This window comes from Dicentrarchus labrax, unplaced genomic scaffold, assembly GCF_905237075.1.
Source record: "Dicentrarchus labrax unplaced genomic scaffold, dlabrax2021, whole genome shotgun sequence".
Classification (NCBI taxonomy): Eukaryota; Metazoa; Chordata; class Actinopteri; family Moronidae; genus Dicentrarchus; species Dicentrarchus labrax.
Window position 1 is genome coordinate 11,549,589 of NW_026136702.1, and position 27,667 is coordinate 11,577,255.

Below are 27,667 nucleotides of genomic sequence, written 5' to 3' on the forward strand. Positions count from 1 at the left end.
TACACAAGTAGATCTATGAGTATTTCATTACAATAAGTCAAATAAGAGTGATGTGTTTCCAATGATAATTGAATTAAGTCTTAATATGAGAACCACAAGGTAAATAAATACATATTTTTGACAAAAAAAAGTCAGTTATGAAGCAAAAAGCCTGCAAAATCTGAATTATTATGTGGATTATTTATTTTATTACATGTCATTATATGAAGCTACTCCAGTTGCTTTACTACCTGAATATGTGGTTATCGTTATATTTTTCATAAAACACAACCAGAGTAGATTTTTTTTTTTTTTTTAGCTCAAACATGGTATATGCAACATCAAAATGAACATACATCTTAGTTCCTTTTCTTTTAGTTTAATTTTCAACAGCAATTTATAGATACAATACTTGGACAGTAATAGACACAGTGATCACCTCTGGTTTGTAAGTTTCATGTACTTACTTTTCAAACATTACATAAACACCCTGTAACATTATATCATACAAAAATAAAGAACTTAATATGTAATATATATATATGTAATATATATGATATATTCTGCTTATAGATTTACAAATACACAGTTTTGATCACACTTAACATTCTTTGTTAAACTAAATAGTATCCCTTTAACATGTGGTTCAGTTGCTTTTTGTTTCTTAAATACAATACAGTATGAACTAAATGTCTAATGATTTGATGAAAGGATACAGACATTTTTAGTAATACCACATGTATTGTTGGTACAATAAACTCAACACAAATGGAAATTGCATAGAAGACTCTAGTTTTACAATGTACCATAATCTTCATAAAATCATTTAATAGCAGCATGCGATTCGCAAGTTGACATATAGTGAGACAATCAGCCATTTATCATCACTCACAGATTGCAATGTCAAACTGACTTACAGACTTCATGGACAAAGTGATAACCTCAACTGTAGCACTGGTCGTCACCAAACGTCTATTCTTTTTTCTTTGGCTGATTCACCTCAATTTAGTGCAAAATAACAATCAAAAGCACAAATTTGGCTTGTATTTTTACCTAAGTACAGTTCCCATTGTGACATACATTTTAATTACTGTTGTATATTAGATTTTTTTTGTGACAACAGCAGAAAAACCTCTACAACAACTACACACCTCTAATGCTCTATAAGAATAATTAGATTCTCTTCAGCACTTGATACATATTACAATACAGTAAACAGCTTTACGTAACATTTTGTATCACAGTTACAGTTTATATTTTGTGAATGACTCAAGAGGAATACATTGTTGCAGCACAAAAACACACATTTAAAATCTCACCGCCATAATTTTCACAGTTTCCTATGATTTACTCCCATTCTTTAAAGCTTGTGCCTCTCCCTGTGATGAAGTCTGGGTTTGAGCCTCCACTTTAGTCTGGTCTGGTGTCTTCAGCAGAACCTGTGGCAGCGTTTGCTGATTCTTGGTAAGGTCAGCTGATGTCTGCAGTGTTTTGCTTTGCCAGTTTGTGTCTGTTTGCGTGTGCGTCTCCAGTGTCTGACCCTGTCTCTGCGCGGCCGCGTTGGAGCCGGAGTTACATTTATTGCACAGATCCCTCATGTCCAGGAGTCCCTGCACCAGACACTTGACAAATTCTGCTGAACTTGTCTCCGGGCTCTCGCGGAAACTGGACACAGAGAAGATAATGTGGTTGGACTGAGGGTTGTAGCACGCTCCATATCCGTTTGGAAGCACGGGTCCGTAGCAGCAGAACATCTCGACAGTAGTAGGAACCTGAGGGAAGAAGGAATCCTTCAGTACTGAACTTCTGACAGTTTTACTGGTTTGTTCAAATACTGCTGAAGGTGGAGAGGTTGAGAGGTTGTCTGCCAGTAAACTAAACCTAAATTGCAGTTTGGACAAAAATAACCAAGTGGCACTGAATTAAAAACATCTCTCTGTGTGACTCTAATGTGCCATTAAAGGGTTTAATATTACACTTCCTGATATCCTTTACAGTATAGGTCAAGCTCCCAAAATACTGCATTCTGCAATTCCAGTGATACAGTTGATTTGACTAGTCTAATTAATCAGCATCTATTTTGAAAACTCGTTAATAAGTTAAAACATTTTTCAAGCAAAATTGCTACATGTGGGAAGGTTCCAGGCTCTCAGAGTTTTTCTTGTTCCTACATTATAGTATATTGAATATTTTTGGGGTTTGGGACTGTTCATTATCAGCAGACATTAGATACCGTTACTTTGTGCTTTAGGGAATCATTGTTTTCTGATGTTTTATAGACCAATAAATTAATCAAGAAAGCAAGCTACAGATTAATCGATAATGACAAGAACTGTTTGCTGCAGCCCCACTTTCAAAAAACCCTCTTGGCTCCTAAATGCTGACTTCTTTTAAACGACACCAGTTTGTAGCTCAGGGTTTTATTTTAAGTGTCAAGCACAAGCCGAAAGGATTGTAGAAATCGGCCTGCTGAGCCACAGAGGACATTACAACTGCTTTCACAAGCTGAGCAGTACTCATTGTTACGACTGGTAAACTGAACTTAACGTGTAAAATTGGTAAAGTGCCCTTTTAAAAACATTTTTGACCAAGTATGGCTTCAGTTTAATGTTTTAAAATCAGATGACTGTACCTGACTTGTGGAGAGAATGAACTGATTGCTGATGAGATGGGCTTCGTCTTTGAATATTTCTGGCTTCTCTATCTTCAGGTCATGTGCAATTTCACGTAGTCCCAGTAAGTGATTGTCTATCGCCATCCCTGTAATAGCCTGAAAAGGAGAACACATACATTATTGCATTTTCTTTGAAAAGCAAAGTCAACACTGGAGGAGGTTAGAGGATAGTTACCAGAATAGTATACTTTGTCTGCGCGGAGATAGCACCTCGTAACATCTCCATCTTTTCTTTATCCTGGAAAACAAACAAATGTACTCATTACATTATTAAAGTTTTTACTCTGCAGCAGCATTCATTCAGATTGGACAGTGTGGTGTGTGTAGCATCCAGGTTAAAACGTCTTACGCATGTGCTCTGTTCCCCATTAGTCATTGCTTTGACAAAGGCCAGGGCTTCTGGTGTGGCTGAGCGGATGTTGTCCACTCTACCCTCCTTAAAACGCCTTATGGAAGCACTCTCATAGGTCGACACCGGTCTGCCATGACATCTAGAGTAACACACAAAGAGAAAGCCTTGTAGCTAGGAGCGTGGAGTTAATGTAATATATGTGAATCCTGTTATATTTATCTTTCTCTTACCGGTAGTAGGCTAACTGCAGGGCAACCTGGATGTAGGCATCTGGACTCATTTTTTGTTTCTTGATGAACTCTTTCCCATAGTCGTAGAATTTATGGACATTCATGTCCAGATTTTTCACCAGCCTGAGCAGATAAGAATAAATTGCACCGTAAGCTGAAAGCTTTTATTAATTTGTTTGATTGTACAGAAACCAGAGTAAAGCCAGACCTCTGTAGTTTGTCAGCAGAAGAGGCGAGGAGTTTGTGAATCTCTGGAGTACATTTCCAGCGGAGTCTACGTGGTGCAGGCAGCTCGCTCACACTTGCAGCCCTGACCAGCTTTGATGGGCTGCCAATCCTGATGTCACATGGGCATACAATATAATTTGGTATTTTTTATTTAGTATAGTCTTTCGAAAACAAATGCCAAAAATGTTATCACACACACACATTTTGTACTTCCAAAATCCAACTGTATTTCATTTCTTACATGTATTTGAGTAGATACTCTGTGCACTGCACAAGGACAATTCCTTCAAACGCTGAGTGTTCGCACACGACTCCGCAGCAGCCGTCAGCTCCTACGACAAACTGACACAGTCACGCTATTTTCAGTAGGATTGGACCAAACTGCGATGCTAGATTATCTAAGATTCAATTCACTTGTTACAGTTTCATCAGCATACGTACTGCAACTACATGTTCCTTCATATACATGTTACAGCCTCCAACTCTCCAGGTAGTGAATATTAATCAGATGATTCATTAAAGTAATCTGAATTCTTTATCAAAGGCTTGTAATCCAATGGGAATGTTCACTCTTCATCAGTATCTTTTTTAATTTAAATTCTTAATTTGGCCTGGGATTGGATAATTACATCCACTGGCAATGTGAGAGAGGAGCATGCATTTGTTGAGTTATGTCATTTTTCACAAGAATCAGGGAGTTTAATTGATCTTATTGTATAGCATCCATACTTCATCTACATTCCTTTAATGCTTAAAGAGGCACATGTTAAAGTAGCCTTAATAGCCAATTAACTTACCTGCATGGGTTTGTCATACCAGCGGTTTCCCCCATTCTTGGCTGCTCCTCCGCCATGTAGCATCAGCATGGCACGTGTGGTGTCACTTAGCTCAGGCCCAGTGGCATCATCAAGACAGACCAGACAGAGACAACGCTCGATCATGTCCAGAGAGTCCCTGTTAGTAGACTCTAGAAGATATTACATAAAAAAAAAAGAAAGAAAGTCAATTTGGTGGGGGAAATTGAAAACACTGAGATATACCTGACTTCAAAGCCTTGAACTTCTATTCAAATGTACCTCTCATTAGCGCACTACGAGCCTCGGCCCACTCTGTCCGCCCATCTGAAGTGAGAAGACCAATAGGTGGGAGCTGTTCTTCCTCGATGTCAGCCATTCTGGCAATCTTCTCCAGCTGAGTCAGCAGGTCTCTTTCATTCAGTCGGCGGAAGTTGATCACCACATCCAGCACAAAGAACTGGACAGGGGTTCAGGTTGGACACAAGCTGTTTCAGTGCACTTGTTTCTGAGGTCTTACGTAATATTAGATGGGAATCTATACTTTAGGCTGGAGCCCATTGTTTCCATTGACACATGGGGATATCTGGTAGGATGTGTGTGGTGAGGGGCAGCAGAGACTTAAAGGATAATTCAAATTATATACAACTTTAGTCTAAATTTTTGTAGTTTTAACCATAATTTATCTCAGTTGTGGTAACATTACTCACTAAAGTAACTACAGCAGCTACAGTGATGTTGCCATGTTCCAATATCTCAATTAACTTGGTAACAGTGTTATTTGGATGATATTAATGATGTCCAAAATAAAATAATAGTTGTGAAACAAAATTAATTATCCTTTAGATAAATAAATATTGAATACTGAGGTAAACAATTTGTTTTCTGTCTGTGATGGATGGGGTCTTTAACATGGAAAGATCCATATTAAGAGTTAAACCATACTAAAGTTAACTAAAACATCGGAATCTGGTGTTATTATCTTCTAGAGGTGGATCTTAGAGGGGTGGCAAGGGATGGCAGCTGTGTCAAATTTTTTCATTTTAGTAGATTAATTTGGATTTATTTTATAAATAATGTGTTAAAAAAACACATAATTTAACACATTTTAGACTAAGAGATAAACTTAAGTTCAATGAAAAAAGACATGTTTGGAAAAATTGACAATTTGGAAATAAAAGAATTCATTGATCTCTAAAGCCATCTTTAGAGATATCATTTCAATGCTTTACAAATATGCTGCAGTAACAGTTATAAGAGTTAATTATTCACAGAGTGGCTCATTAGTAAGATCAGTTTCTTATGGAGCTCTAATGACAATACTGGTCTTATTGAAGGACTTAATAGTGGTAGTAAGCAAGTGTCTTTAAGCGTTTTAATTATTTGAGCACCTTTTCTGTGAAGAACACAGTGGCAAAGCTGAAGGTGGCTGGCTGGTGTGCAAATGTCACACATGTTACAGATAATTAACTTAACAGAGAGCACTTGTCTAATGATGCACAGTGCCCAGAGAGCCTGTTTACACAACCATAAGAGTGATGCTCCATATGTGCTGCTGTGACAGGGACACAATGTACTGTATAGTTTAATTCTCACTCTTAGGAATGCTTCCGCCTGATAAAGACGCCATGTCATTTGGTTGAAATATTCAGAAAAAACCTAGTAAGTGGACCTTCAGTTGGGATTGTTCTGTCAAACTAATGCTTCCGAAGTCAAGAAGGAATTTTAACCTCGAAAGCACTAAGCTCACATGTCAATTGATCTAAACTCCGTCTGCTGATGATGAATGTGTTACGTGGTTGAAAGCTCCAGAAAAAAATATATAGTCTAAGACAACTTTGGATTCGTTTTTCATGGTGTCTGACCTGGTTTTTACAAGCCACAATGATGTGTTCAGGTTCTGGCATCACACTACTCTCCTGGGCCACTAGTGTGTCCCTCTCAGGCCCCGGTAAGCGGTAGGAAGTGAAGAGGCGATAGTACTGCTCCATACACAGAGGGGTTCCAGCAAGCTGGCCCCGGGCGTAGTCCACAGGCAGGGCATGTCTACAGACAGACACATGTGGCTTTGTCAGGCATTTTATTTACACAGGAACCATAGTTGGAGATAAATATGTTGTGATTGAATCTCTCAGGCTTGTTTGGGCTCTCATTGTACGTTAACTTACGCATCAAGAAGAGTCTTGTATTCCAAAACTCCAGAAATTAAGTGTGCAGCAAACCTAGGGAAGAAAACTTTACATTGTAAAATGTGTCTAGAAAACACACACATATTGCTCTTGGTCTCTCTTTCTCACACTCTCTGTGATCGGGGTAGTAATTCTCTGCATTTGACCTTGTTCCTGTGTTTCTTTATTACACTTAAGAGAATAAATGCTATATGTAAATCACCTGGTTAAGGGGCCGGTCCCAGATCAATACCATGTTAACCAAACTGCAGCCTTCACTGTCTTTTAACCTTTCCAACAATAGCTAGGCCTGGCCTCTAAGCCCTCAAGGTGTTCTGGGTAAGACCCCATCTGTCAATCTGTAGCAGGGAAGTGTTCAATTTGCTGTAATCAATCAAAGCCAGTCTTTAAATAAGAGTTATATAATTTCTCATATCTTGATGCTGTATTTATCCAAAATTGCCTGTCAAGTGAAATGATTTTTAAAATGAATGGAAATTCCTCTACAGTGTCTGTTGTAGAGGAAGACTAACGGGGGACAATGCAGGAAAAAAATCACTTCCAATAGTGTATGACAATGTATCTGCCGGTCCTGTCTCATTGTATCAAACTGTGAGGTTTCTCTCATGACTCCTTGGTCTCGGTTGTGCAGTGTCTCATACCGTAAAGAGTCGATGGGAGCCTTGAAGTTCTGCTGTGGGAAGACCATCACAGGACTGGAGTTGACGGGCAGAGCCAGTCTGTTGTTCAGGTACATGTCATTCAGCCAATAGTCATACACCTACAGTCGGAAATTGAAGGATTTGCTTAAAGGCACAGGCTATTAGTAACAGTGATCTAATAGAGAGTAAAGGAGGAGCACCAAACACAAGAAAATAAAACAAAAGGTTGGATGTAGCCATCAGTTTAAAATTGATTGATAAGTCTACACAGACTGAATCTGTAAGTCTGTAAATATTTTCCAATCGTGGTATTTTTATATATATATTTGGTGTAAAATGTATGTACGTAACTAAAAGGTTTGTCTTATAAATGAAACAAGTAATTACAGTAAACTAAATTATAGGCCTGTTTACACCATTGTTTACAAATGTTACTAAACCTACATTTTGTCTTTAACTTTAAAATAATGGAACACGTGAGTTATTCGTCCATAATGGCTGTTGAAAACTATTTGTTTTGGGATTTGAACAGACATCTGCAAACATCATGATTGTGTGTTTGGGACGGGATCATTTTTCTTACCCAGTTCGCCTTGTTCTGTCTTCTCTCCATGAGCTTGCTCTGCAGTAGCTCCCCCACCCCTCCAGGGGCTCCAAACTGCTTCACTATATTTTGGGTCTTGTTGAACTGCTCCTCTGTGAGCAGGTGCTTCACACACCTCAGGTACACCTCCAGAGTGTCCTTCAGGGCGGGAAGTGGCAGCTTAGGAAGCCCCTGAACAGTTTGGGGGATGAAAAACACAGCAAGGTTTTTCTCTAAATTTGTGGTCTTCACATCAGCTAGTCTCCTCTGACACATGTATTATATCAATTTATTCCGAAAATACTTTTAATAAACAAGTAAGTTTTTAGTTGTTCTTTTTAACAACTACAATCTAATATTGGAAGTCCACTGTTAATAAAATATTATAGCATCTTCATTAACGCTCATACATGAATTCCTACTTGATTTTAAAAAGGCACTTTTATGTCTTATTAATGTTCTTTCGTTTGATTTTTGTTTTTCCTAACTGATTGAAAAACATTATTTCTCTCATGCACATTTTAGTGAAATACATTGCGTACATATTCCATATATTGGTATAAGTCAGATAAAATATATTTACATCTCCGCCCCCTAAATCTTTGGAGGGTTCTTGGTCCAGGACTGGCATGTTGGTGGTGCAGAGTCAGTCAGGCTGATTCCCTTTTGAGACAGACTCTGTGTCCACAAATAAAATGATATCAGCATCAAGTTCCGACAAGTGAACGCGCCTTAAAATAACTGTCTGTCACTGTGACAGCCTGATAAGAGCAGTTGTCTGTAAACGTTACAGACAAATATACAATGCTACTAAATGAATAAAATGTATTACTGGCGTAACTAAAACAAATAAAAGATGTTCACATGCAGCTTCATTTTCAAAACCTGCCCATTTCATGCGGTCATAAATAACCCTAATAAATCTACCAAATTGAAATCAGTCACATAAAAAATGAAATGTTTTACTCACCAGAAAGAACAAACAGTCCCACTCGTCCAAAGTTTAGGTTTATCCATCACATCCATCCATTTCTGGCAGAATTTATTTTAAATTTCACTCCTGTGCTGCTTTATCATTTTAAGCATCTTTCAATCCCCAACATGGTGAGAGCGCAACTCCCTCGCTGGCTCAGGAGAGATGCTGAGAGGGGGCACCTCACCCTCCTGGCAGCCAGGCTCCTCCCAGAAGTCCTGCTATTCGCCGAGAAGTTTATTTGGCACTTCACATCTTCACCCCACCTCATTTAGACACCGGGTGAGCTCCTCAGATGCTCACACATGGTTCCGAAGAACAATTAGGATGTGTTTTGCACCGACTTCTTCCTTTGGCTTTGTGTATTTTTACCACTTTTCGTCGAGCAGTCTGGGCGCATACATTGCTTCCACCTCACTGCAACTGAGTGCTTTAATTGGCGTTGTGCATTTAATATTATATACAACGATTTTCATTTTGGACAAGCGCAGATGCTTTGGCAAACTGTTGATTTTACACACAGTATCAACCTCAGGGATCCTACATGAAATCATAGTTCCACTTTTTCCAAAACTATTTTTCATTTGGAGAAGTTACTCACTCTAGAATGGACTAAATTATTCACTTTCGGCTGATTGTATTACTAAGAAAGATCACAAACTACATCAGTGTAAAGCTTAATAACTTTAATATTTGATTGTTCAATTATAGCGTGTTCAAATAAGGCAAAAATCCAGGAATGTGTATTAAATTAAAAACGCACGCTTTATGTTTAAAACCATAATTGATAATAACATCAGATTATCAAGATCATTTTGTTGGTGTGGATTCCTTCACCTTCAGAGGAAATAAAACTGCCACATACCACAATTAATGAGTTAATTTCCTAAATAAATAATTTCCATAAACAGTATCAGTCACATAATATTGATTTAATTATGTACATGAATATACATGTATGTACAGTCGCAGATTATACAGTGAGGCTATGCATTCCAGAAGTACACCATCCAAAATAAACAAAATGAACAGACAGCATAATGCAGATTTCAGTTCATGTCTGTTCTGTTCTGTTTCTTTCTAAAGATGACACACAGTATTGCATATTGAGTTTAGAAGCACAACCCAGTCAAAAAAAATACAGATTACACTGAAAGACGCATTTACATTACAGTTGCTCTTTTTGTTAAAATACATTTACACATAATCCCTGAATACGATATGAATCAGTTTCTGATAAATACTGTTAATGAATAGACATTTATCTCAACAAATCATTCACAATACTCTCACTTTAAGATGAACAAACGCCAGCGAGCGCCTTTCTACTGCAAAAGCTTGAAGCTACTTGATTTGACAATACCCGGAGGCATTGTCACCAGAAGCAGTAAATAATTTATGTTGTTACACAATCCTAATCGTGTTATGCAATTGATTGGATCGGACGGGATGCACACAACTTTACATTGGCACTTTGATAGTTTTACACTCAGTTAAAGGTCTGTTACGCATACTCTCCTCCTGAGGATTCCTCCTCTGAAAACGACTTTTGCACAAAGGTTTCGATGCCGTTCTCGTCGATTGTTGTACACAAACCCTTTCTCTTCTTCTCTCGTTGCTCCATCTTAATCGTATCATACAGTCCTGTTGGGCCATCCTCCAGGAGCATATTTCGCTCGGAGAAAGAGGGCTTCATCTGTGTCACGTTCTTCAGCAGAAGGAGCGCCGGTGCGTAAAGTACATTGGCGAGGCCCATGCCTAAGTTGAGCTGAACAAAGCCCAGGTTGTGTACTATCTGTCCAGCCGCCACGGGCCCAAGGGCGTAGGCCACGCAGTAAGAGATGTCCGCGATGGCGTACACACTGCCATACACTGACACATGTCGCACATCCACCAGGAAACCGAGTGTTGGCAGGAGCGCAGTGTCCACGAAGGCGATGCCAAAACAGATTCCGCACAGCGGGAACATGAGCTCTTCAAAGGTTTTACAGGCTGGCACTGTGCATGAGCTCGCGCCTATGAACACCATACCTATAGCCCCGTAAAACCACTGGAGATGAGGGTATTTGGCTGCTAATTTGACAGTGAGATACACACCTAAGACATGAGGGAAGAAGGCAGGAAACCATGTCATGCCGATCTGCCACCGGGTGGCATGCATGGTATCCTCCATCCAATTGGCGATAGTGGGCTCGAGGAAGGCAAGAGGGATGTTACAAATGATCAGAGCACCTGCCACTACAGCTATATAAGGATCAATCATCAGTTTATATATGGGGGTGCCCACTGGCATGTTTTCTCTCTCACGGTTAGAGAAAGGTTTCAGCACAGTCAAGCACAATATGCCATCAATGAGACAGATACAGGCCAGAATCAGGAAGGGCACCCTCTTCCCTGCGAACTGATAGAGGACCCCTCCAAAGGGGGGCGCAACAAGACTTCCAAACGAGATGAAAGCCAAGGCAATACCCAGCGCTTTGCTCCTTTCTGACTCCTCTGAGTACTTGTCTGCTATCATAGCGATCCCAGAAGTGTCCGCAAAAGCCGAGCCGAGGCCCTGCATGCTGCGCGCCAGGAACAGGGTCGCGTAGTTTTCGGCAAAGGCAAAAATAAGAGTGGAGAGAAACATGACATTGAGACCGATGAAGAGTGGAATATCATACCCGACCCTGTCTATAAACGTGCCACTTATCGGGTTCACCAGGAGCTGCAGGATGGCCTTGGAGGCAAAAAGAACACCAATCTGTAGGTCGAAGTTCCCCTTGGGTGCTTTGTGGATGGTGCCGTTAGTGAAGTTGGTGTGCGGTGCAGCGGCTTCAGCACTATCCGCTGCGTTCTGTAGTTCTTCAAGGTAATCGGGTATAATTGGCACAATTACCATGTAAAGCATGTTGTCTAATAAAAGTGCTACACAGACTATTACTAGAATAATCCGTTTCTGTTTTTCTGGCTCTTGGATTACATTGCCCAGTTGTTTAGTTCTTTCGCCCATCTGGGACAGTTTGGAGGCGGCAGATTGTGCCAATTTACTGGCTTTTCCCTCTGTGCTCCCCTCCGGCTCCATAATTTTCTCCCTTTCTGGTTCAGGTCTTGTCTTTTAAAAAAAAAAAAAAAATCGGCTTCCCCCAGTTGGGTTGTTTATAGAATTACGCACGCGTGGCACATCTGTTCCGTCACTTATTTCGTTTTCTTATCCAACACCGGAGCCCTACTAATGAGCTAGACAACTTTCCTCTGCTTTACCTCTTCTCTGTCCCTTGCGCCGTCCGTCATCGCACGCGCTTTTCCACTTCCGTGACTTGGACTCGTTTTATCCCCGTCGTCCCTAGTTGCTTCATTGTCTCATATCCCGTCATTCAGGTGACGTGCTGGTCCCGGACTGCACTCACAGGTTGGGAGATTCACCTATAGCTCGCAGTGCCGGCTCCACCAGCGCACTGGCTTGTTTTAGGCTCCGATTGTTGCGCCCCTCCGGCTCCCAGACGCTCCCAGCTGTCTTCAGTCACCTGTAACGCTGTGAGCTAAGTCATCATTTCACATCAACCGGACTGGTTTTTGTCGGCCGTGGAAGGAATACACACTGCAGTTTGTTGACTCCCATAGGTGTCCCCCTCCCCCCCTCCCATCTTCGCCGATGGCTGTGACGCACGGTCCTGCTGCTCTCCAGAAGATATTTTATGCTAATTAAATACAAAAATCCCGAGTGCGCACTGCTGTCCACTCAGAAGCTGTTCAAGACAGAGCCGATGTTGCGTCAGTTACATTTAACATCCACAATTTTGTATAACTCTTTACTGCAATTTGATTGTTTGAGTGTAAACGTATGTCTATAAATAAGACTCTCGCAACCCCGCGCACACTTCTGACTTAACATGGGATCAATAAAACAAGGAAAAATGTAGTTATTAGACTCGATCTCAGCACCAACACTGCTACAAAAAACAAAAAACAACCAAAACATACACGTACTCCGCGTTACTGTATAAGAACAAAACTTATTCAGCACCATTCTCCAGTGGACAGCTCCACGGGAGAAGAAAGTGATCAAATTCAATTTTCATCTTTTAATTCTTCCAACATGTCCCCTCTAATAGAACCTCTCACTGCATTTTGTTTCTAAAAACAAGATTACTGTGGGAGCCGAGGTGAGTTTAGGTTCAAGCCCCCGCATCCACACAGCTGAAGAGTAACTGAGCATAGCACTGGCTGATCCGGCACACACACACACACACACACACACACACACACACACACACACACACACACACACACACACACACACACACACACACACTCTTCACATCTTCACGATCGGAATTAAAACATCGGAGTGATATGGGAATTTCCCCACAGCCCAACATGTTATTAGCGCCGACTTCTTGTTACTTTTCCTTAAAAATGTGTCATTTTGAAAAAAGTCGAATATATCCTATTAAACGTTTTTCTATTTTGTCCCGATGAACAAATGTAGCTCGCAAAACTTTAGATTCATATCATCATTACTGGAGATTTACTACTTCTATCAATGTACGACCAGTACTCAGGAGATCTGATTTGTTCCGCTTTCTGCAGACATGAGACGAGTGAAATGAGGGTTTAAATAAAGCTGGACACCGCCATCTACCGGTGCGGGAAAGCTTCAACAGCTGTCGCCAACATTTACTGTACTCCTTAAAACAAACTGCTATTGGTGTGAAGATAGTTTGATTTCATATGCAAATCAACGTCTTTATAGATTTTTCCTTGGATCTCTTGTTATATTAGAGTAAGCTGTCTTTGTAGGCATTGTTTCAATAAATTGTCACCTGTTAAATTACATTTTTAAAAACAGTTTAAATGATCTCACTCCATGGGATGCGTTTTCTGTATTGGTCTGTCGTTTTTGTTTTAGCTGCTCTGACACCTTATTTAAATTAAATGAATAAATGGCTTGTCAAGCTTTGCTGTCCACAGATTAATGATTAGATCTGAAACATGAGACAGAGCAGTATTGACATCTAGTGGAGGAAGAATGAATGATCAAAAACCCAAGAAACCTGAGAGGTGGCCCCTACCGGAGTGCCTCTACATATTTAATTCTATGTTTGAATATGGAATATAATCTGCACAATAACATCAATCACTACCATGACTGAATTTATAAATGTAGGATTATTGTTATTGTTAGCCTAACAATGTTTTCACTAATTTATTAACCAGAGATTTGATTTGTGTGTTGGCATCTTAGGTTTCAGTCATGTTGCTTTAATTAACAGTCAAAAGGATTTCACTGTTGGTTTTCTCTTTGGATGTCATGTATCCTTGTTCAGCCAGTAGATGTCCTCATATCCCTATACATTTTCATTGAATAACAGTTAAAGGACTACTTTTCTGATTTAAAACTTTTTGTACTTGTGACAGTGCTCAAAACATTGAAACCAGGAAAACACAAATTAGGTCGAAAAGGTGGCACACAGGACAATGTGTGTAGCTTCATGTTTTATTGAAATATAACTGTGGATGTGTTTTGACCAGTGGGGTTCCTCACAGCACATGTAAGACCAGAGGTTCTTAACCTTTTTGGCTTGTACACCTAAAATAAAATGATCCCTTTTTATCCCTATTAATCTTCTGGTGGGATAAAAGATAAAAGAGAGAGGAGACGTGTGTTTAGTGTGTGTCTCAACCTGCTACTACATTCAATAAGACCATTCATCGAGATTCAAACAAAATTTTAGGAATGGCTGTTTGGGATCATAGTGTTTCATTCCAAAACATCTCTCTTTTGATGAAATATTTTGGGATTTCAACTGATGAGACTTTGTTTTTCATGGCCAATGATATGTAGGGAACAGGGTGGGCCATGGTTGGCCTGTACAGTATGTAATGTCTTGCCGTTGTCCAGATAGTGTCAAGATTTCCTGACTGGCTGGATGGCTGTTTATGCTCTGAAATACAAACACTATGAAGACAGGATACAACAAGGAAAACATAAATTGGCCACTGAATTTAGAAAAACTTGGAAAATGATTGTTTTTCTTACTGTTGAGTATCTATGAGAGTGTGATATAACATGTGAAACAACTGCATAGTTACAGGGGATGAATATTACTTAAGTGGTTCTAAGTTGAATGCAATTAATTTAACTGCCAAGCCTGCTGTTTATTTTCTAGTGTCTTTGAAACAAATCTGTTTGTAGAAATCCAGCCTCCCATTCCCCCCTGCCTGGAGCTTTGTATTTGACGTAGACGGGTTAAATCCAGGCCATAAATGTCAGGAATCTAACCAAAAAGGGGCTCAGAATTTTTCTGTTTTATTTTTAGACTGAATGTTACATCACATTAGCGAGGGAACAGCTTCGATAATCACATTTATTTCCCTCAGTGAACATACTGTAACTGGAAAGCTTAAGCAGAGTCATGAAGGCCGGACCTCTGCGTTGGCTTCTGGTTCACCCAAGAGACTGCCGTGCTCCATCTCTCACACACACATACAGACAGCGGTCACAGGAACTTTGTTTACTTATTTTGCATTTTTTGGGGGTGGAAAACAATCTGTTTTTAGTTCGGTGTCCTCTTGGCTGTGGCCGAGGGCAGAGTCGGCACCGTCCTCATAACTGGATTGGCTGTGTTAGGGGATCAACATTTTTTTGCTTTTTTCCCCAGTGATTCTGCTCTGATCTGATTTGAAAGTAGCTCAGGAGATTCAAGATCACCACGTAATCTTGTGCAGCTGCCAACATATTAATTTTTAACAGCCATAGAAAATCCCATGCCACTGCAGCCAAAATGCGCAAACAAAACAACCCTGTCGGACCTGAATGAGTTCGCTATTAGGTTATTTTAAATCTTTCATTGAATGGAGGGCACTGACCGAGTGTTCATAGAATAACAACATGTTGTTTGTTGCAGTAGAGAGACAGAAAGCAGATACATGTTTGAGAACATTTAGCACTCTGTAAAGGCCTTTTAAAGCCAAATTCCTCCATTATCAGACAACGTTCACATGGTTTGCATTCCAGCTGTAGTCTACACTATTTGGAGACACATAGAAATCATTTCCTTATATAAATGCAGTAATATCACGTTGGGATTAACTACAGATAAGAGCAATCAATAAAGGCAAACAAATGTCAGCAGTGCAAAGTAGAATCGCTCATAAACAGGAGTAAGTCTTCTGTCAGGTGAAAATCTTGTTTCTCTAGTTTTGGAGACTTAAATGTTTTTATGTCCGCTGAAGAGAGAAAGGAGAAAAAGACAGGACACATGGAAGGAAGGTAGACAAGAAGCAAAAAGAAAGAAGTAATGTAATTATATGAAATTCATCGTAGCCTGGAAAGAAAAGAAAAAGTCTTAGAGCAAAGCAAAAGTTCTCTTTGTGAAGGAGAGCAGAGTATAGGTTATCTGTTGGGTGAAATCTGCAACCTTGGGCACATTTCATGTTCTGAAATCAGGAAGGACAGAGAGAAGAAGGGAGGACATTAAAGAGATATACAATTTTTGATATACAAGATTCTTACTCTACACTAACACCAGGGCTCTAGGGATGGCAATGAAAGTCCATTACTTTGCTCTTGACTAAAATATCTATAAATAACTATTAATTAGATGGATTGCCATGAAATTTGGCAATTTGCAAAGATCACTGGCTTTATTGCAATGTTTTCACAACTGTTGGATGTATTGCCGTGACATTTAGTTCATACATTTGTTCATGCTTTGGTGATCCTCTGACTCAGTTAACCCCATCATCAGATCATATTTTAAATTTGTCTAATATTTTTATTAATGACCAAATACCTGCAAAAGTAACAACCTTTCCATCAACCTTATTTTACTTAATGTTTACTGCTAATTAGCAAATGTTAGCATGCTAAATTAAGATGGTGAACATGGTAAACATTTTCTGTTAAACAGCATGCTGATGTTAGTATTAAGCTCAAAGTGCTGCTGTGCCTGAGTGCAGTCTCACAGAGCTACTAGCATAGACTCTTATTACTTTACAAAAGTGATACAGTATTTTATAAGCTTGTCTCATGGTAATGTAGGCTATAATCAGACATTGCAGAGAAACCAGAACAAATATCTGATAAATATAGTTGATTAGACTACAGTACAGTTTTAATATAGTGCAGCGGTGTGAATCTATATGAGGCAGTTGGAGTGCATAGGACATTGTACGTCAATGTAGAGCACCGTGGGTTTATATAAGTGTCCTGTATTGAAACTCAGATGAAAATGAAAAGCAATAGAGAGTTACATATACATCCTTTAGACACACTGCATTTGAAAAACAAGAAAAGTTGATTGATAGGATAATCCACAACGGTAGCTGAATAGATTAAAAGCAACATCATCCCCATGTGTGAAATCCATTCATTTAATCAAAGCATAGTGCAGCTGCTACCAATGCTGACTGGGGAGTTTCATAATTGACAAAAGAGTAACAGATATGTTGCTTTTAGTGCCAGTTAATCAGCAGCATTGTAGAAAAACTGCACCTCCTCATCCATGTCCTCAGGAGATGATTGGTTCAATTTTATACGTATGTAAGAGTGAAATACATCTAATCTGAAGGAAATAGTGAGTAGCATTTCACATGTGTTTATGCAGACTCAAAAGCACCTCCAGCACAGCATGAGATGATTAACATGCTTGTAATAGTAGGAATCGTTTCAATAACATTAACTGCTCAGCACAAGATATTTGTGTTAGTGTCAATCAGGGTGTGTATAGTGCGAAGTGGTCATATATTGTCCTCTCTACTGGTCAAAGTGAGTTTAATGAATTAAAACAACGGTTTCTACAGTGCATTGACGCACAGCTCTAGTTTAATCCAGATTACACTAAAACACTAATCCTGTAAAAATACTGTTTCTTCAAAACAAATATGTTTTTTCCCCCCTCTAATATGTAGCGTGGTATGTGTGTATTTGATTATTGTCTTAAGATTTAATTGGTATACAGTAATGTTACATGTCAATTTGTTTCATGTAAATTACATGAAGGACAAATGGTGTGATTTCTCAAATTCAATGAATTGATTGGATGAGCAGCTGTGTTCAGCATTAGCATTGATTGTCCTGTGGCTGCTGTGTGCGTGCGTGTGTGTGTGTGTGTGCAGTCTTATGAGGTCAGGGTTATATAACCGGCTTCACATCTGACAGTCAAGATCACTAATGGAGGAAAGTGTGGTCGATCTGAGGCAGCAGACTGACATTTCACCTTGTTTTCATGCCCTGAGGTTGATCTTGAGGTGTCTGCCTGTCTGATTTTTAAAGACAGTGATTCAGAGGAACAGGTGTTGAATCTGCAGAGTTATGTGCTCCAGGTTTGAGGGCAGACTCTCTGTTCCACCCCTTAATGAGCAGGAAAAGTGTTCTGTACACAACAAGGATTTAAACATTTTCTCTTTTTGTACGTCTTTGCTTCTTTGAGTTTCATATTTTCAAATGTAGCGTAAAGGTTATATTTTCATGTAATTTATCAAACGTGTTTCAACATCGCAAGCCACAGAAAGTTGTAACTTATAGAGATAATTATATAACACGACACAGATCTCAGCATGCTAAACTAAGACAGCACACCAACATGCTACCATTATTTCTGTTAGCATGTTAGCATGCTGATGTTAGCTTTTAGCTCACAGAGCTTCTAGCATGGCTAGAAAATAAATGACTTCCTAATCCTAGTTTATTTTAATGATGTTCAACATGTCCATTATTAGGACTAAGTGCGCGACCAAGTGGGAGAGAAGTCGTCCATTTGTTTGCATTTACAAATCTCAAACCATGCATGTTTATGTTGTCAAAATGCAATCTTAATCTGTAGCATTACAAACACATACTCTAGGTTTGTTTGTGTTTAGCATTATGTTTTCTTCCAGTTACCATCGGCACTGCTTTACAAAAAGAGAAACCTAATTTTGTTTAACTAGCCCTAGTTCTAGCAGCCCTTCAACAGTCAGGTAATATAGTAGAAGATTACATTAGCACAAGTTAACTGCATTTTATTTACTTCCAGTGTGTGATTCTTTTAATCTAAGATAGGAAATTCACTTAATCACTGCAAGGGTGATAGTGCAGGGAGCATCCATACAAAAATCACCTGATCTGTAGCTTGTCGTTGATTGAGTTTACAAGTATATTCCTGTGCTACAACCATCCTCATCAGCTCCCATATTATTATTTTTTGTTTTTTTCCCTCCCTTATTGCTCAGGGGAATGCTGATTCATATAACTTCTTTTTTCTCTCCGTAACAGTCCTCAATCTCTTTGATTCTCTCTTTCTCCTGCACTCGTGTTCATGTTGCTGAGTAATCCTCTCAAAAAGCCCATATGAAAACTTCACTGGTTGACTAGACATAATCCTCAGTGAACTCTAAGTACCTGAATATGTTTGATTGTAAGAGAGGGAAAGCCGATGAAAAAAAAACTAGTCTCCTGCCAGACATTTGGATTCAAACTATAACACAATCCAGCAGCTCCCTTTTGCAAATCTCTAGCCAGTGTGGTTTAAATAATTAATCTGTGGAAATCATATATGACGTCAAATCATTATCAGATACTGTGTTTTTTTGTTGATAAAGTGTTTCGTATTAAAGCAAAGTATTACTTTCCACTAATGCATGAGGTATTCATAGTGCTTGTCTCAAACTTTACTGGTTGTTAAATCACTGTACAGTTAAATCAGGGTGAAAAATGGGTGAACAATTAACCACTTTTATTTTGACAACACAGAAACATATAGTATTGTATTAATCTTAGTGCGATAAACAATGATCTACCGTTGCTCACTCAAATGTGATTCCAGGAGAAATTGAAGCGATAAATCACAAGGCAGAAAAAAGCGGAGGGCTTACTACTATTTTACTTTGATGTTAAAATCCCCTTCCATTTAAAAATGTGTTTTTCTTCTTGTTCTTGTGGTTGGATGTTTGAGCTTCACTGTGCAGAATGATGTACGTATGTGTATGTGCTTTCTCTGTGCTCATTGAAAACCTGATTTTAAGGGGGCGGGGCCTATGAGCATGATTTGTTTGGAAGTCATCCTGGTCGAGTATGCAACTTATACAAGTGTGATGCAGAAACTTTAAGCCACCAGTGCACATACTGTACACTGAGAACAGACTTTCCAGTGAAGTAGGAGTACATTATTGTTCCAGGCAGACTATTTGTATGTATGTCTTAATATGTGACTGTGGGGTCTCTTTAAGTTTATTTTTCTAATTTTTTATTGCATGATGTTCTTTGAAACTACTACAAAACCATTTGATTGGCAGTTAATCATGTTGGCATGCAGCGGTTTAGGAAGTGGGGTCAGAGACACTCTTCTCACCAGATGACGGCTCCATATGTCCATCAGTGTCTGGGGACTTTGATGTTCACGTCATGAAGGTCCTAGTGGAAGATTTGTATCTGTTGTTATGAAAATAATCTTTTCAGGACTGTTGCTTGGGGCAAATTTAAGCGTCTAATCCATAGTTTTCCCGGAGATGACTGAATTAGCTGGAATGAACGAGAATGATCCTGATGACAACACAGGCTGCCCACTGCACATGTGTCATTACAGCATAATTATGCAACAACCCGCTCCACTGACAGTCTGTCATCAATTAATCTGCTTAGAAACACCAACTGGGGGCTTCTTGTAACCTCTGGGTGTTATCTTCATCATGCTGGTTGAACGTCTACTTTGCTTTCATTTCAGACACACATCAAGTGGTGGTAAAACTCACATTCTCTGTTTCAAGTAAAAGTCATACATTAAAATTTTACTACTTACCGCATACCATCAAACACATACATTACATCCATTAATGTACACATCTCTTTCATGTTGTCACTGGTAAAGGTGGAGCTAATTTTAACTGCTTTGTACTGCTTAATCTATAATAGATTATAATTTCAGTTAGTTGATTAGTTGATTGTATTTTGTATTCGGAATTTGAATCTACAAAATAACTAGTAACTAAAGCTGTCAAACAAATGTAGTGAAGCAAATAGTACAATATTCCCCTTGTAGTGTAATGGAGAAGAAGTATAAAGTAGCAAAAAATCAAACTGTCACTGTAGATATTTTGAAACATTAACTTTGTTAGTAATGGTGGTTCATATGCATTATATTGACCCTGCCTAGTGGACCATGAATAACACAATAAAAAAAAAAAAAAAGAAAAAGAAAAGACAAAAAGTCCAAGACTGTAAACCTTTATTGACTATCCATATTGCTCAATCTTTGCAAATTATTATTCTAGATAAATCACTCTGTGGAAGATCACTTCCTATAAATTATTAATAGCAAATAGACAAAATATAAAATTCAATCAATATTTTCTTTCAAATAATGACTAGCAGAATGAAGTTTACAGGATTTCTTGGAGACCAATAACAAAACAAATCAAAATGTACACTATAGAATAATTGTCATCTGGACCTCTAACATCTGGAGTCCCCGATCGAATCTTTAACTAATCTTTAAGGATTTCAAATAACTTCACATTTAAGATAATTATTCATTTACGTGAGAGAGTTAGGGTGTAAATAGGCCTGTTTGTGCTGTTTAGGGTTTGCATTATGATGTCATGAATCACATGCATGCAACATTGTATAGAAATTGGATCTGTTGAAGTATGCCGTGAAGTGTCCACATTCCTTTTCAGATCAATGGCTAATGTAAGGATGTTCCTTATTATGCTAAATCATATGCTATACTCAAACACTACCACGAGAGAGTGGTCTATTTGTTTCTTGTTTTTTTTTGCTTACCTACTGTAAGAAGAATATTGATTATATGATAACCAGTAAGTTATTGTGTATTGCCCAGCACTGTGGTTAGACGATACATTTCTAACAAATGTTTCTTAATTTTGTGAGGAAACTAAACATCAAAAAATCAAGAAACATGATGTTTGTATTTGTATTATTTTTTATTATTCTTACTAATCTTTCTATTCTTATTATTATGATATGCACAAGTTAAAAAGGTAAATTAAATAGTGTTTAAGTCATAGAAGGGATTTCAAAAAACATTAAGGAGAAGCCATAGCTAAACCAGGAATACCATTTAAATGCTGATACCAATAAGTAATTCTGAATCCTCTTATTTGGATGTTACTGTCGCACAGACTTCTGTCTTTAGTTCATATGCAAATCTGTCAGCGAGAAGCAAGTCTAGTTAATCTACAGCCACTGACTAATCTCTGACTTGTCGTTGGGGCTGTGTATTGAAGAATGGTCCTCTTGTTTAGAGGATTAGTGCAGATGTACTCTGGATACAGAGATCACTCACAACCAGACCTCAGTGGCATGCACACACTTTTGCATTTCATTGACATGCACAATAAACAGGGATAAACGCCTAATCTGAATGTCCCAGAATGGTCACAAATGTCATATATCTGTGACAGGAATCCTCTGTTATAACTTTTTAGGTCATATCTTTTAGTGAATTTTGTTTTAGTTGAAATATTTTAGGGTCTTCCTCTTCGGCCAGACTTGAGAGGATGAAGACATGCTGAAGGATGATTGACAGAGCTCAGATGGCTTCCTTTTGGCGACAGAGGCACTGGGCAGTGGACAAATTATTTATATCACGCCTCAGCTAAAAGAAGGGATATTTGAGGTAAACTGCTTATCTCTTCGAAGATTAAATGCCTATATTTGTTAAAAATGTATATAATTTGGCTTGAATCGCCATATTTTCTTTGTAGGACTGTTTATATTTTAAGTCAACCTTGAGACTAATAGAATATTTGGGCATCATAAATGACGTCTGTTTACAGGAAGCATTTACTTAAAGTGAACTCAAAATTAAAGCCATCCCTTGGTAATGAAAGAAATTACATTACATTTAACATTGACCCTGAACAACCAAAGAAATCATGTGTTTGTTACAGAAGTAGCCAAGTCCAATGTTTTGTTGCATTTACAACATGGTACAATGAGTTAGGTGTTTTTTTTGTTTGTTTTTTTTTTTGTTTTTTTTTACAATATCCCAATTACTTTGTTTGGTCAACAAAATCCTTATACAGCTGCAGAAACAAAGGACAACAAATCCAGGACAGACAATTGTAAGGGACAATGGCTACCACTGCTCTCAAGACACAACACATTCACGTGCACTCACACACAGAAACATCTAGGTACCTGTGAGAAACCACCAGGACAGTAAGCGTCTGTAATTATTGCATGCTTAGTTTATTTGGACTTGTTCTCAATTTGAGGCACATCAATCTTTTCCCCGGTGAGGAACTGCCAGATGCCTCCTCTGTAGTTCTCATTTCCCAAAGCGTACAGAAAGACATTGATGGTGGGAGTGGTCTTAGCCAGAATGGGAGCCATCTGCAGAGACAAGTGCAAGCACAAAAGATTATTAGGGCTATTAAGACCTCACAGAATGTTTCAGATTCTGAAAATGCACTAAAATACAGCTATCAAGCTTGTTGAGCTAATTAAATAAAATAATTCCCCCCTGGGATTATTAAAGTATTTATTATTTTGATTCTGAATTAAAGCCACTGTGTGTAGACATTTTAGATGATTATGTCAAAATATGAATTATTCAGAATTTTTTTGTTAGAATTGCTGTCGTTTTTTATACTACCACAGTCAGAAATGTCAATATATTTCAATATGTATACATTAATAACACATTAATGTGAATTATTCTGGAGGGTGTTTGTGTGCATGGATATCCTTACCATCCTGAGCTTGGGGGAGACCAGGTTGGCGTTCTCCACAGCAGCATAGAAAGCCAGGATGCCATAGGGGCCCCAGCAGAGCAGCATAGTCTTAAGAGGAGTGCTGGGGTTGAACTACAGAGGGAAAGGAGAGAGAGAGAGAGAGAGAGAGACGGGGGCAGAGCAGAAGGGATAAAGGTGGAAAGGAATGAAAAGTGGACAAAGCAGAGAGAGAGAGAGAGAGGATCAGAACAAGAATGATAAGCTACCGATCAACCATAACGAGTGAATGAGGCAAAAATGCCTTGTGTCATGAGGGCAAGTCACACGTCTGGGATCATGACTGGGAGAAAAACAGTGTCTGTGATAAGTGCAGTCACGCTCAGCAAGAAAAAAGAATCAGCTAGCAAATAAAGGGTGCAGGTTGCTGTAATCCAGGAGTCAAAGTAGACTTAACTCTAAGTCAGAGAGAAAGTTAACCCCTTCACATAGTTTCCCCACTGTCTTGCCTTTGAAGTACCTTTAAGGTTGTAAAATGTATTTCACACCATCTGACAGTATCATGTATATTCTGTATCACCTTGTGTTAACTCTGCAAGTTATATGATTTTACACTAAGTGAAATATTCAAACACACAACTTAATGTTTTTATGGCTGCTCTTTACTTGAAATAAAAGCGTTCTAGATGTGCATCATCTTATACACATTTCCCCTAAAACTCAACCTGACATATCTGGTATCTTTGGAAACTTCTTTACATTAACTTCATTATCGCCATTGCAATTTGAAATAAAGTTCTGTGGGTTTAAACCGAATTTGGCTGTACGTCAGAGATAACTTCTCACCACTTTCATCAAGATAATTGTATACCTTTCAGTTTTTTATGACATACATGCCACTAACATACTGGGCTGTGTGTGAACACATTACATTACATAGTTGCATTGTTCTGGAGGGGATCTTGTTGTCTTGACTCTGCAGCCTTTATGCTTGTAATGAAAGTCTCTCCAGCCAACTCAGATGAGTTGTGAGATGTGAGTAATGGGATTATGCAACAGAAAGTGAGACAACCTGATTCGACCACCGAGGAACTCCACTACTGAACGCGCTATTCACAGATACATTGTTCTTTTCACAGCACACCAGCTTCTGTCCACATTCCCGATTGAAGCACTCGGCCTTTCCCCTGTGGCAATGACCTATATATGTCACAGCCTGTATGCTCCCAATTTACAGTCTGTTTGTTACTCTGAATGAAGGACCACGTGAGGGACTTGTGCTCACACTAGCAAGGGATGGAGTAGTTGTGAATATAAGGGGAATTCCTCTGATTCCTTCCAATGGCTGACTTTACATGTTTTGCATGTATTTGTAAATATTTGTGCATTAGGTGTCTTGGATTTCAGAACCATTTATAGATTCTTCTGCATCCTGCATGTGATTAAATATGTATCTGGAGCAACTGAAACTAAACTGAGCCAAAAAGGTAAAACTGCTATGCCAACTTGAAGTGTGTAAATCTACATCACTTTATATTACTAATCCTATGTTGCTGGAGTTGGTGGATTAGGTTTTTTTTTACTCACCCTGGGGTTTCCAGTCTTCTTGAATTTCTGTGCAATGGACTGGTAAGAGGACATGACAACAAACACCTGGATGGCCATGTTAAAGATAGCCATGGGGATCAAGTAGGACACATAGTTTCTGTGGGGAGAAAAATGCACACAAGGCTTGGTATAAACTGCTACCATTGAGTGACAGACAACTGTGTTTGTCTTGATAGGACTGTGAAGAGCATATGCGTGCATTCAATACCTGTCTCCCTTGCTGTAGTCCAGAGTGCAGCAGGTCCTGAGGGGCTCATAGTCGTACTCTCCCCATCCAATGAGGGGCATGGCAGACCAGAAGGCACAGAAGAGCCAGATAAACACAGCCAGAGTGATGGCACTGCTCCACTGCAGCTTTGTCCCTGAAGAACAAGAAAACATTCATTACCCCCAACAGTATGATTTTGATAAAATTGGGTCAAGGTCACGCTACCGCCGAAGCACTTTGTTTTAACATGTTTATACGAGAGTAACTGGCTGTCTAATAAGCACAAAAAACGCAGCAAACACTGCAGATTAGGTGTTGAGGCACTTCCTCTTCCCCTTGTATCCTTCTATAACAATGGCTAAAAATAGCAGTAGGACTTTTATATCTCTGCTGAAATGCCATAAAAAGAAAATGGTTTCTACAAACATTCAGTCCCCCCAGGTTACAGTTGTTAACGCCATCTGCTTTTAACAACTGCTCTGCTAATTTTAACAAGATAAAGTGACAAGTTTACAGACAACAAGCCACTTGTTGACCAGCTGTCCAGAAAAGCATATGGTCTTAAGATAAGCTGGAGACCACGAACAAAACCCTTTTATTGTATGCGTGAATGTTGTGGTGTGTGTGTGTGTGTGTGTGTAGGTGTGTGTGTGTGTGTTTGTAGGTGTGTGAGTGAGTGAGTGAGTGAGTGAGTGTGAGACAGAGAGAGTGAGACAGTGGTGGGGAAGGTAAAGAAGAATGCATTTGGTTGTAATTATGCGCATTGCCTTCTGGGTACAGACAGAAGGAGGTGTTAACTTACTGGTGCAGTACTGGTGGTATCTGTCCCAAGCAATGGCAGCTACGAAGTGGATGCTGGCGAGAGCTGTCACGAAGCCCTGGAAACCGTGAGTCTGGCATCCTTCAGAGCCATAAGGCCAATACCTGGAGACAGAGGTTGTGTTCATAAATTTTAAACAGAACTTGCAAAAATGAAGAAGAAAGAAAAAAAGAAAACAGCTTATTTGTATGAACAAACAAAACTGTAAATAAAGCCTGCAAGCAATTAATGCATTTATTTATTTCAGAACATGTGCCTATATTTAAAAAAATAAATATTATAATATAATATATATAATATTATATTTAATCCCTGGACTTATGAACACTGAGAGCAGCATCTCCCATCTCCTGATTACAGCTTATAAAATCCACTGCACATTATTACATAGGCTTTAGCAGTGCATTGACCGCCTCCCCCCTCCACTCTACAGCTTTGATTATTCCTCTTTCTATCGATACAGCTCCATGTCTATTATTCACCCGGACGACAGGTAGCCAGAATGATTCGGTATTATTTGCCCAATACATTCCACTTGGCCACATAGGAGCAGACCTTAACATTCGCTATGAAAGAGGTTGGTTACATCACTTACCTCAGGAAGCTGGAGAAAGCAGCGATGGTGGCGTTCGTGGAGATGCCCATATCAGCCATTGCTAAGCTGAACACTAGGAAATTGCTGGGGGTCCTCAGTTCTCTCACTTTCAGGAAAGACACGATTGTCACCGCATTTAAAAAGAAGCCCAGCAGACCTTTTGGTGAAGCAGAAAAACAAAATCACAAATGAAGGCAGTATGCGGCGATGGATGAGAATAACCAGGGCGCACAGCGATGCTTGTTGCAGCACATTTCAAGAGGAGAGTAAACATCTTTTCAAACATCGCAGTCATTTCTTCGTTTACAGACCACAGGCGAGGGTTATTGTGCGAGTTTAAAGAGGAAGCTGCAGCTCCTTCCTCCCACAATATCATTCTAGCCAGTGTCAGTGACCGGGTGGCGTCAGGTCCTGTCATAGGTTAATGTTACGCAGCGGGTGCAACCGTCGCAGCCTCGCAACATCTTGGCTGAATTCCAGCACAAAACATGAAAACACTCACCCTCCACCAGCAGACAGGATCCCAGGGAGAACACATCAAATTCGGAGAAGCCCTCCGGTAAAGGGTACGACGAAACCATCCTGAAGCCGATTTGACACCAACGAAGTGCAGCTGCCTGTCACAGACCTTTCACTCCTCTCTATCCGATCCTTTACGGTGTGACTCAATGTGACCGAAGGGAGCCCGCTTTTAAAGGGGCATTTCACGTGAAAAGCATGTACTTTATTATGTAAAGCCGCCCCTCTCTCTGTCGCCCCAATCCGTGCAGGAATGTCTTAATTAACGTAACCACACAAACACAATCCTTAATGCGTATTTGCACACCGCACCAGTAAAGTCCTCAATTAGTTACACAACAAGCCTTTGTGTCTCTGCGCCCCGGTGAGGATGCAGCTGCTGCTGATGTCAAACGACGAGACGATGCAGCCCACAGCCCTGCGTCGCTTTAAGGAGACACAACAGGTGTCTTCAGACAGGGAGAGCTTCAACTTCCTGCCAATCGGAACCACGCTCGCACTTTGATAAGAAACCAAAACCCTCCAACCCTTACATCCACAGAAAGAATCCAATTATTATTAGAGTTACATGTTCTTGCCGATGTGTATGAGAGTTTGATTCCATCCAGGGGCTAAA

The 27,667-nt window shown here is 39.4% G+C and overlaps 3 protein-coding genes across 3 annotated transcripts; all 3 read right to left on the reverse strand.

Moving 5' to 3' along the window:
- Positions 1–165: 165 nt before the first annotated feature.
- Positions 166–8,815, reverse strand: chata (choline O-acetyltransferase a). The gene is made up of 15 exons (XM_051415428.1): positions 8,641–8,815; positions 8,254–8,348; positions 7,671–7,862; positions 7,088–7,206; positions 6,426–6,479; positions 6,123–6,303; positions 4,540–4,717; positions 4,261–4,430; positions 3,705–3,805; positions 3,444–3,572; positions 3,236–3,358; positions 3,003–3,144; positions 2,829–2,891; positions 2,612–2,749; positions 166–1,751 (listed from the first exon to the last, which is right to left on the reverse strand). The coding sequence occupies exons 2-15, from the start codon at positions 8,299–8,301 to the stop codon at positions 1,320–1,322; spliced, it is 2,070 nt and encodes a 689-aa protein (XP_051271388.1). The 5' UTR covers positions 8,302–8,348; positions 8,641–8,815; the 3' UTR covers positions 166–1,319.
- Positions 8,816–9,556: 741 nt separating this feature from the next.
- slc18a3a (solute carrier family 18 member 3a) lies at positions 9,557–12,230 on the reverse strand. The gene has a single exon (XM_051425011.1). It carries the CDS (start codon positions 11,705–11,707, stop codon positions 10,148–10,150), a length of 1,560 nt encoding a protein of 519 aa, XP_051280971.1. The 5' UTR covers positions 11,708–12,230; the 3' UTR covers positions 9,557–10,147.
- Positions 12,231–22,798: 10,568 nt separating this feature from the next.
- rgra (retinal G protein coupled receptor a) lies at positions 22,799–27,374 on the reverse strand. The gene is made up of 7 exons (XM_051377802.1): positions 27,035–27,374; positions 26,533–26,689; positions 25,920–26,041; positions 25,118–25,271; positions 24,889–25,006; positions 23,323–23,436; positions 22,799–22,963 (listed from the first exon to the last, which is right to left on the reverse strand). Exons 1-7 carry the CDS (start codon positions 27,111–27,113, stop codon positions 22,820–22,822), a joined length of 888 nt encoding a protein of 295 aa, XP_051233762.1. The 5' UTR covers positions 27,114–27,374; the 3' UTR covers positions 22,799–22,819.
- Positions 27,375–27,667: the final 293 nt, after the last annotated feature.

Excerpts from the sequence above, each read along its gene's own strand:
- chata (XM_051415428.1), bottom strand. The coding sequence starts at position 8,301 with ATGCCAGTCCTGGACCAAGAACCCTCCAAAGATTTAGGGGGCGGAGAT. Across the intron at positions 4,431-4,539 it reads TCGTAGTGCGCTAATGAGAG|AGTCTACTAACAGGGACTCT; the intron begins GTACATTTGAAT and ends AATATCTTCTAG. Across the intron at positions 3,573-3,704 it reads GAGTATCTACTCAAATACAT|GATTGGCAGCCCATCAAAGC; the intron begins GTAAGAAATGAA and ends ATGTGACATCAG.
- slc18a3a (XM_051425011.1), bottom strand. The coding sequence starts at position 11,707 with ATGGAGCCGGAGGGGAGCACAGAGGGAAAAGCCAGTAAATTGGCACAA.
- rgra (XM_051377802.1), bottom strand. The coding sequence starts at position 27,113 with ATGGTTTCGTCGTACCCTTTACCGGAGGGCTTCTCCGAATTTGATGTG. Across the intron at positions 26,042-26,532 it reads GCTTTCTCCAGCTTCCTGAG|GTATTGGCCTTATGGCTCTG; the intron begins GTAAGTGATGTA and ends CTCTGTCTCCAG. Across the intron at positions 22,964-23,322 it reads TCTCCCCCAAGCTCAGGATG|ATGGCTCCCATTCTGGCTAA; the intron begins GTAAGGATATCC and ends TTGTCTCTGCAG.